This window comes from Entelurus aequoreus, linkage group LG04 (genome assembly GCF_033978785.1).
Source record: "Entelurus aequoreus isolate RoL-2023_Sb linkage group LG04, RoL_Eaeq_v1.1, whole genome shotgun sequence".
In the NCBI taxonomy this organism is placed as follows: Eukaryota; Metazoa; Chordata; class Actinopteri; order Syngnathiformes; family Syngnathidae; genus Entelurus; species Entelurus aequoreus.
Window position 1 is genome coordinate 27,618,505 of NC_084734.1, and position 10,666 is coordinate 27,629,170.

The window sequence follows — 10,666 nt, forward strand, 5'->3', positions numbered from 1 at the left end:
CACGTACTTCCTGCTGGGCGGTGTTCATTTTGACAGCAGTTTTTATTTCTTTCACAGTTCTTTTTATTAATTTTCACATTCACATTAACAAAACATTCCAAACCCTCTTCATCCCTACCCCTGCTGTCACTCAAAACAAAAAAAACAAAAAACAAACAAAAGTAAGAGTACAAAAGTACCCAGAGTAAAAAAAATAAAAAATAAAAAAATGTTCAACACAAGGCACTTGAGACAAAGTAATTGAAAGCTGAAACACACTGTAGACAGCAGTTTAGAATTTAGTTTTAATCATAATCTTTTGACGATAATGTATTTTAGTTTTAGTCATATTTCAGTCGTATAAATGATCTAGTTTTAGCCTAGTTTTAGTCGACTGAATTCTTCAACATTTTAGTCGACGAAAATTACAGTTAATTTTGTCGAGGGCGTGGTTGAGGGCGTGGTTAAGAGGGGAGTATATTTACAGCTAGAATTCACCAACTCAAGTATTTCATATATATATATACTGTATATATATATATAATGTATAAAATACTTGACTTTCAGTGAATTCTAGCTATATGTATATATAAATGATAAATAAATAATAAATGGGTTATACTTGTATAGCGCTTTTCTACCTTCAAGGTACTCAAAGCGCTTTGACAGTATTTCCACATTCACCCATTCACACACACATTCACACACTGATGGAGGGAGCTGCCATGCAAGGCGCTAACCAGCACCCATCAGGGGCAAAGGGTGAAGTGTCTTGCCCAAGGACACAACAGACGTGACTAGGATGGTAGAAGGTGGGGATTGAACCCCAGTAACCAGCAACCCTCCGATTGCTGGCACGGCCACTCTACCAACTTCGCCACGCTGTCCCGTTATATATATTTATTTTATTATATATATAAATAAAAGAAATACTTGAATTTTAGTGTTCATTTATTTACACATACACACACACAACAATCATCTACTCTTTGTCTTGGCATATGTTACACCATCGGGTCTCCAATTTGCGAGGTGGCCCATAATACTGGGCTGTGAATGGTGCTGCGCTGCCGCCGCCATGTGCTTCGCTCTCCGTTCATGAATGAGTATATCATTTCGGCCACCGTGTTCAATGGAGAAGTCTGTTCTACAAAATGTACAGGCAACATACATACCCCTTCCCCTTCGAACTGTCCTGGATGAACTGAAATTCTTGTTTCCATTCGTTTTGGAACTTGCAAGCGTATTTCTTCATCTTGCTCGTCGACGGCGTCGCCATGTCTGTAACTTCCTCGTTCTTCTGCTTCGTCTCCTTGTTGTGTGCGCAGTTGTGCACTCTACTCTCTAAAAGCCGTAGATGTTATGACGTCATTGGGCAGGCAAGCTGTTTATATTGTGGGAAAGCGGACGTGAGAACAGGCTGTCCCCACTCAGGTCCGCATTGAGCTGGAGGGGGCGTGGCCTCCAGCTCCGGCTGAATTCCGGGAGTTTGTCGGGAGAACATTTCTGCCGGAAGGTTATCGGGAGAGGCGCTGAATACCGGGAGTCTCCCGGTAAAACCGGGAGGGTTGGCGAGTATGGCCTAAATGCCAACATGCAAATTAGACCTACAGGTCTATCTGTGTTGGCCCTGTGAGGAGGTGGCGACTTGTCCAGGGTGTACGCCGCCTTCGGCCCGAGTGCAGCTGGGATAGGCTCCAGCACCCCCGCAACCCCGAAAGGGACAAGCGGTAGAAAATGTGTTAGTTAGCAATGTATCTCAAAGGGTTATGGGGGGATTTTGATGAGTCTTTCAGCAAATGTCAGAAATGGGTCAAGTTTTTTCAATATGATAATTTGAGTTTGTAATGGTTAATTAAAATAAATATATTCATTGAAAATACCTCGCTGTGATTTTATAATAATTGTAACAATAATAATTGTCTTAATCATTTTTGTAATGGCTGGTCTTTTTTTGGCTTGAACACCAGCCCCGGAAATCGGTGCCTGCTAATGTTGTGGCCATTTAGAACAATATCATACAGGATGTTTAATAAGGATTTCTGCTTAAACTTTTTTCAGATATTTCCCCAGGCAGTAGAGGAAATGGAGGGGAGTCTATCTATGGACCAACCTTTGAAGGTAAGGAGAGAAGCAGTCCTGCAGTATTATACTTAACGTTTACCGCCTGCTTTCAGATGAGAGCTATGCTAATTCTCACTCAAAGCGGGCAATTCTCGGAATGGCCAATAAGGGCCCCCACAGCAATGGCTCCCAGTTCTACATCACCCTGCAGTCAACGTTATGGATGGACAGAGCATACGTTCCTTTTGGGTTTGTTTTCATACATAAATGAATAATTATATACGCTTACATACTATGTATACATATTTTTCCCCCAATGCAGTCAAGTGGTTGAGGGTGTGGATGTCCTCAAGAGAATAGAGGAGATCCCGACTGTCAATCAGAGACCCAAGCATGAATGTAGAGTGGTAAACTGTGGTGTGCTTGAGGTATAGCTGCTGTTATATGAAAAACAACAACAATAAAGAAATAAAAACAATGTTATAAGGAACAAATTTTTCTAAGACAAACCAAACAGTCCAGTTGCGATGAATTGAATGCCCTAAGATAAGGGTGTCAAACTAATTTTAGCTCGGGGGCCACATAGAGGAAAATCTATTCCCAAGTGGGCCGGACTGGTAAACACATGTAATGATAACTTAAAAATAAAGACGACTTCATATTGTTTTCATTGTTTAAAAATAGAACAAGCACAATCTGAAAACATACAAATCATAATGTTGTTGTTTTTTTTACACTTACATGTTGCCGTTTGTCGTGATTTATAATTTCAGAATAAATGATGCGATAATATTCATCAGTCAAATAGGTGTGAGTTTGGCAGAGTTTTAAAATGCTCTCGATGGTGTACAATTTTAATCTATCAGAAGATGTAATAAATTAAGGGACGGTGTGGCGAAGTTGGTAGAGTGGCTGTGCCAGCAATCGGAGTGTTGCTGGTCACTGGGGTTCAATCCCCACCTTCTACCTTCCTAGTCACGTCCGTTGTGTCCTTGGGCAAGACACTTCACCCTTGCTCCTGATGGCTGCTGGTTAGCGCCTTGCATGGCAGCTCCCACCATCAGTGTGTGAATGTGTGTGTGAATGGATGAATGTGGAAATACTGTCAAAGCGCTTTGAGTACCTTGAAGGTAGAAAAGTGCTATACAAGTATAACCCATTTATAATTTATTATAAATAGTAATATCAAAATCAAATTACAGCATGTTATTAATGTCATTTATTCATTTTCCTCAACTGATGTACTAACATCATGTGGTTTATTCTGTACATACATACATAGAGCCTTTATTTCTAAGAACAAGAATAGACTGTCGAGTTTCAGATGAAAGTTCTCTTTTTGTGGCCATTTTGAGCGTTTAATTGACCCCACAAATGTGATGCTCCAGAAACTCAATTTGCTCAAAGGAAGGTCAGTTTTGTAGCTTCTGTAACGAGCTAAACTGTTTTCAGATGTGTGAACATGATTGCACAAGGGTTTTCTAATCATCAATTAGCCTTCTGAGCCAATAAGCAAACACATTGTACCATTAGAACACTGGAGTGATAGTTGCTGGAAATGGGCCTCTATACACCTATGTAGATATTGCACCAAAAACCAGACATTTGCAGCTAGAATAGTCATTTACCACATTAGCAATGTATAGAGTGTATTTCTTTAAAGTTAAGACTAGTTTAAAGTTATCTTCATTGAAAAGTACAGTGCTTTTCCTTCAAAAATAAGGACATTTCAATGTGACCCCAAACTTTTGAACGGTAGTGTATGTAGCATCATGTACAACAAAACCTGTGAATTTGGACTCATTTCATGAATCACACATGAAGTTAGAATGGGATACATGTTATTTCAGCAGTCGGGGCAAACAACGCCACAGATCCCCATCGGCCAAACATCACTTTCATCAAACCAGGAGAGGTAGGACAGAAGACCGAGGCGGGAAGATCATCACTTCTGCTTACCCCTGGTAAGGGCTGGGAGATGCGCGATGACCTGGACAAGCAGCTAGTCTTCCCAACTGAGGTAATACAGACAAAGCTAAGACCAGACGTTGTGATGTGGTCCTCAGCTGCTAAGAAAGTCCTCATAATTGAACTAACCGTGCCATGGGAGGAGGGAATACCAGTAGCACATGAGTTCAAAGGGTCAAAGTACAGCGACCTGGCATAGGACTGCAAGGGGGGAGGCTGGTCTGCGTCCATTCACCCCATGGAGATCGGATGCAGGGGCTTCGTAGGAGGTTCTGCGACCCGGCTCCTGCGTGCGGTGAGAATGACTGGTTCCAGCCTGAGGAGGGCCATCAAGGAGTTGGCAGAGCAGGCAGAGAAGGCAAGTTTCTGGATGTGGCTAAGAAGGAGGGACAACACTTGGGGCTCAACACCCCATTGAGGTCAGTTGCAGGGAGTGGCGCGGGGAGACGTCCCCGCTTAGCCACTGACCCCCACCGCGAGGTGTCCTGGCTTGGGGGCGAAACATCAGTGAACGGTGGCACCAGCTGACGACCCTGCAGCTGACCTCGAAGTGCACTGGAGAAGGTGCGACAGGCAGAGATGCCAAGCAGTTAGGTCTGTACTTATTAATTTCAGCATATTTATGTGCGCCTAGATGATGTGTCCCCAGTCCTCTATCTTAACCGGGCACATATAGCTACGCCCCCTCTGAAGTCATGCGCACTCCTGCGGTAGGGGATACAAATAATTGCTCAACATCCAGTGGACACATTTAGAAGAGCAGTTTGTTTCATTCAAAAATTACAGCTCATTTTTGTACTTACCAAAATCATCTCGCGGGCTGGATAAAAGCTGTTAGTGGGCTATAGTCTTGATTTAATACTGATATTGCTCTGGTTACCAGTCACCAGCACAATGTCATATACAGTTTCACTATCAATAAACTACCAGATTCTGATACATCAGGCCAAGAGAGACAGCAGCAAGGCCCTTTTCCCCAGACCAGGAGTGGGACATGAGGGTTGACCTCAATAGGCAGCTCCGGTTCCCCACGGAGATCACCACTACATCTCTCCGCCCGGATATTGTAGTGTGGTCCAGCAAGGCAAGAGTGGTGCACCTTATTGAGCTGACCGTACCATCGGAGGAGGGGATCGAGGCCGCCTTTGAGCGCAAGAAGGCCAAGTACTCGGAGCTGGCTGCTGAGTGCCGGGAGGCTGGCTGGAAGACAACCATCTACCCAGTAGAAGTTGGCTGCCGAGGCTACGTGGGGCTGTCAACCACACGCCTTTTGAGGGACGTAGGAGTGACTGGAAGAAAGCTGAGAAAGGCCATAAAAGATCTGGCAGAGGAGGCCGAGAAAGGCAGCTTTTGGCTCTGGCTGAGGAGGAAGGACAGGAGCTGGGGAAAGAACAACTAACCCCGATAACAGCCGCAGGGGGTAACAGCTATCAGCTGCAGGGGGTGACAGGGAGACGTCCCTGTCACTGCTCCGCCACCAGGAGACGTTCCAGGATTAAAGGAGTGAAACGTTGGTGAATGGTGGTTCCTGGCTGATGACCCTGCAGCTGACCCGTGGGCACTGGAGGAGGTGCGACAGGCAGCAATGCCAAGCAGGAGATACTACCTACCTGTTCATTAACTGAAGTTCTGGAAACCCCAGTGACTACTGTGAACAGGGCAGTTGGAGTCCAGGGAAGACTGGAGGACAGCCAGGAAAGACTGGATGGCAGCAGGGAAAGACCGCACCGGGAGTGGACGGCTAGTTACCCAACCCACTGGTCTCTCGCAAGAGGGACACCCACCTTAACTACGAAGAAATCAAGGAAAAAACAACCCGCAGGCCCTCCGAGAGGCGGGATGAAAGATGGGCCTAACATGACGGACCACACGGTAACGACGATGGCAACGGAAACGGATAACGAGAACATCAGAACTCCAGTTAATGAGGAGAAGATCCTCCGAAAGTGTGCTTGCGGATGGGAAAAGGTGACCACGTACAGGGGACTGCGAATCCACCAGGGGAAAGCAAAGTGTGGTCAGAGAGGCCAACAGCAACCTTGCACCGCGGCAGCGGGTGAGACAAGAGGGACCAGAAGCCAGGTAGAAAACCACAGTGCTAACGGACCCAATGTTGCTGAAAGCACAGATGGCACAGAGGAAGAAAGCCCCTCGGTGGAGGCTGAGCCCCCACGTGAGCACCAAGACCCAATCTCTACCATCTCACACAGAACAGAGCCACAAGCAGAGACCAAGAAACCAGCAAGAAGGAACAAGCTCAAATGGCCAAAGGCAAATGAAGCAGAGGCATGGCGTACTTTGGATACAGACCTGACCAAGATCCTGGAGGAAAGGTTGCATGGAGGTGCCGAAGCTAAGCTTAACCTGTTTGGGGACATCATATACCAGACCTGCAAAGACAGGTTTGGTGAAATTATCTCCAAGCAGAGGACTGCCCCAAGGGAAATGGGGAGGAGGGAAAAGGAGATCGCCGAGCTTGTGCGAAGACGCCGACAACTCCGCAAGAACTGGAGGAAGGCAACCCAGCCAGAGAGAGAAGGTCTGAAAGTCCTGTGGGAGGAGGTCAGGCAAAGGCTATCCAGGCTCCGCAGAGCTGAACGCATCCGCAAGCGTAGCAAACGGAAGCAGAAAGAGCGAGCCAGCTTCTTCAAGGATCCCTTCAAGCACGCCAGACAACTGCTGGAGGAGAAAAAGTCCGGGAAGCTCGAAACCACCAGGGAGCAAATGGAACAGCACGTCAAAAGGCAGTACAGTGATCCGCTAAGAAACGTCCCATTAGGAACACCAGGGTACGTGCCCCGGCCTGCGCCACCGACAGCTGAATTTAACATCATGCCCCCCAAGCTCAGCGAAGTTAGGCAAACCGTGAAGAAGGCAAGGTCCTCATCAGCACCAGGCCCCAATGGAGTTCCCTACAAGCTCTATAAGAACTGCCCCAAGGTACTTGAACTGCTCTGGTATCTAATGAGAACTGCCTGGAAAAAGCAACTCATTCCAGCGGAGTGGCAAAGGGCTGTAGCGGTATTCATCCCGAAGGAAGAAAACTCCAAAAATATCGGCCAATTCAGAAACATCGCCCTGCTGAACGTAGAAGGAAAAATCTTCTTCTCAGTGCTGGCCAGAAGGATGACCACCTACCTGCTAGAGAATTGCTACATCGACACCAACTGCCAGAAAGCAGGAGTTCCAGGTTTCCCAGGATGCGTAGAGCACTCTACGATGATCTGGGACCAGATCCAGAAGGCCAAGCGGGAGAAGACCGACCTGCATGTCATCTGGCTCGATCTCGCCAACGCGTACGGATCGGTCCCACACCAGCTGATCAACTACGCCTTGGAGTTCTTCCACATGCCACCCTGCATCAAGAACCTGATAGCGCTTTACTTCAGCGATCTGCAGATGTGCTTTGCCCTCCAGGACTTCACCACCGGGTGGCAGCATCTAGAAGTGGGAATTGCAATGGGGTGTGCCATTTCTCCAATCTTGTTCGTGGCAGCCTTTGAGATAATCCTCATCGGAGCAAGGCAAATGGTTGGAGGAATCAAAACACCATCTGGTCAGAGGTTACCCCCATTGAGGAGCTATATGGACGATGTCACCAGCCTCCTTCAGACAGCAGCATGTACATCTCGACTGCTGAAAAGGGTGGATGAGTTGACATCATGGGCCAGAATGAAGATCAAACCCTCCAAATCCCGTAGCCTGTCACTCAGAAGGGGAGTCAGAAACGACAACACCATCTTTGTCGTCGGGGGAGAGAAAATCCCCCTCCTGTCTGAGCAACCCATCAAAAGCCTGGGGAGGCAGTACACTGCAGAGCTGTCCGATAAACAGATGGGGAGGACTGTCATGAAACAACTCACGGACGGCCTGGCAAGGATCGACCAGAGCCAACTCCCTGGAAAGTACAAGGTCTGGTGCTACCAGTTCATACTCTACAGGAGGGTGATGTGGCCTCTGAAAATGAGCGAGATCCCCTCATCTGCCGTGAGTAAGATGGATGGAAAAGCCAACTCATTCATCAGAAAGTGGCTGGGACTACCACGGTGCCTTTCAGAAACGGGCCTCTTTGGGAAGAACGCACTGCAGCTGCCACTGCAGTCTATCAGTCTGGGCTATATGCAGGAGAAGTCCAGGCTGGTCCTCGAACTAAGAGAGTCCACTGACCAGTCAGTAAGGAACGCCAATGCCAAGGTTCCCACTGGCCGAAAGTGGAAAGCCCAAACTGAGGTTGACCGAGCTGTCAGTAGGCTGCATCACCAAGAGCTCATGGGCAGAGTCCAGGCAGGAAGAGCAGGGCTAGGATGGGGAGAAGCGCCTCGGTTCTGGTCTAAGGCCAACCGCAAGGAGAGGAAGGAGATGGTGGTGGCGGAGGTGACGAGGATGGAGGAAGAGCGCTATAAGATCAAGGCCGTGTCGCAGGGCCGACAAGGAAGGTGGACAACCTGGGAGGGAGTGGTCAACCGGAACATCAGCTGGTCCGACCTGTGGAAGATTCCACAGGCAAGGATCAGCTTCCTTATTCGTTCAACCTACGACACGCTTCCCTGTCCTCGTAACCTTCACCAATGGTTCGGGAACGAGGAATGCTGCTCACTCTGCAATGCTCCCAACGCAAGCCTCCAGCACATCTTGTCGGGCTGCAAGACCGCACTCTCTCAGGGGCGCTATAGATGGCGCCACGACCAGGTCCTGAGGAAACTAGCGGAGGTGCTGGAGGGGTGTCGACAGGGCAGCAAAGAATCACCACCAGCAGAGAACCATATCAGCTTTGTCACGGAAGGGGGGGGTCAAAGATACATCAGGCCAAGAGAGACAGCAGCAAGGCCCTTTTCCCCAGACCAGGAGTGGGACATGAGGGTTGACCTCAATAGGCAGCTCCGGTTCCCCACGGAGATCACCACTACATCTCTCCGCCCGGATATTGTAGTGTGGTCCAGCAAGGCAAGAGTGGTGCACCTTATTGAGCTGACCGTACCATCGGAGGAGGGGATCGAGGCCGCCTTTGAGCGCAAGAAGGCCAAGTACTCGGAGCTGGCTGCTGAGTGCCGGGAGGCTGGCTGGAAGACAACCATCTACCCAGTAGAAGTTGGCTGCCGAGGCTACGTGGGGCTGTCAACCACACGCCTTTTGAGGGACGTAGGAGTGACTGGAAGAAAGCTGAGAAAGGCCATAAAAGATCTGGCAGAGGAGGCCGAGAAAGGCAGCTTTTGGCTCTGGCTGAGGAGGAAGGACAGGAGCTGGGGAAAGAACAACTAACCCCGATAACAGCCGCAGGGGGTAACAGCTATCAGCTGCAGGGGGTGACAGGGAGACGTCCCTGTCACTGCTCCGCCACCAGGAGACGTTCCAGGATTAAAGGAGTGAAACGGTGGTGAATGGTGGTTCCTGGCTGATGACCCTGCAGCTGACCCGTGGGCACTGGAGGAGGTGCGACAGGCAGCAATGCCAAGCAGGAGATACTACCTACCTGTTCATTAACTCACTATCAATAAACTACCAGATTCTGGTATCAATATATGATAGTGATACGGTATTGTGATCGGACCGCCCACCTCTACCCATCAATACTAGTGAAGAAGAAGAGTAGAATACACGCCTATTTACTTGACTATTAACAGACTCATGGCCCAAAATTGTGCCAAACTTGAGAAAATCAAGAAATAGTTTAAAGATGGTAAGGTTCACATTATATCCTTCTCTGTGACCAAGTTTTAATAATTGAATGACTCTGAGATATAAATTGTAAACTACTGAGTCATCAGAAATGACAGAAACCGGCACAGAGGTTGTGAATGCATGTATGTTCATAACAATATACGATATAATACTCGCCCAGACCTCCATCACAGCTCTCTCAAAACTGTATGGGTAGAAGAAATACTTGAACGCGCTAAAAATGTATGTATGGCACTGTCTATAGACACCTCGACCAGAATGATTTCTATGATCTGTTTGAGGAGAGCTTAGTGAAAGATGACGGTATGGAGAAGAATCTTCTTGAGGACATAAACACAGATATGTCTCGAAAAGATAAACCCATTTTTAAAACCTTCACTAAGCTCTGCGATCAACATGGCCTTACTTAGCTCATTAGCATTACCTCATTGTTACGTCTGACCAGTCTAAGATCACCACAAGACGGCTTAAGTAATCATTACATGATTTTCTGTACCTATAAAAAAACATAAAACCAATTGGTTGACAGTCACAAAACAATCAAAGCTAGATTCCTCAAAACCTACGCTAGCAGGGGCCTTTAATGACAAACTGACAAATTTAGACTGGTCCTGTCAGGCTTATCCCTGAAAGTTTGGTTATGTTTTAGTTTTTCCTCTGTGTTTGTCTTTATTTCCTGTCAGCGCTTTTATTTTGGTTGTTTCCTGCTTGTCTCCTTGAGCGCTGTTTCCCCTCAGCTGCGGCTGATTGGCACCTGGCCACACCTGGTGTCAATCAGCCAGCTGCTATTTAGACCTGCTTTGACCTCCAGTCAATGCTGGAGTATTGTCATTACTACCTGTCGTTGTAGCTACTGCTTGTCGTTGTAACGGTAAGCTGTATTCTGTAGCTGTTTGCAGCTTGCTGTCTTTTTGTTCCTCGTCTCCTGTATGCTGGTTCCTGTTTCCAGTTTGGCCTTTCCTGGTTCCTGATTTGT

At 47.5% G+C, this 10,666-nt stretch overlaps 1 protein-coding gene across 1 annotated transcript in view; it reads left to right on the plus strand.

The window, feature by feature from the left end:
* The window catches only part of ppil6 (peptidylprolyl isomerase (cyclophilin)-like 6), an 11,217-nt gene extending 8,721 nt beyond the window's left edge, over window positions 1–2,496 (plus strand). The window contains exons 7-9 of the mRNA XM_062044486.1: window positions 2,041–2,100; window positions 2,157–2,292; window positions 2,366–2,496. Coding sequence (XP_061900470.1) covers window positions 2,041–2,100; window positions 2,157–2,292; window positions 2,366–2,477 — 308 coding nt within the window. The 3' untranslated portion in view covers window positions 2,478–2,496. The remainder of the gene's footprint in view (window positions 1–2,040; window positions 2,101–2,156; window positions 2,293–2,365) is intronic.
* The last annotated feature ends 8,170 nt before the right edge of the window (window positions 2,497–10,666 follow it).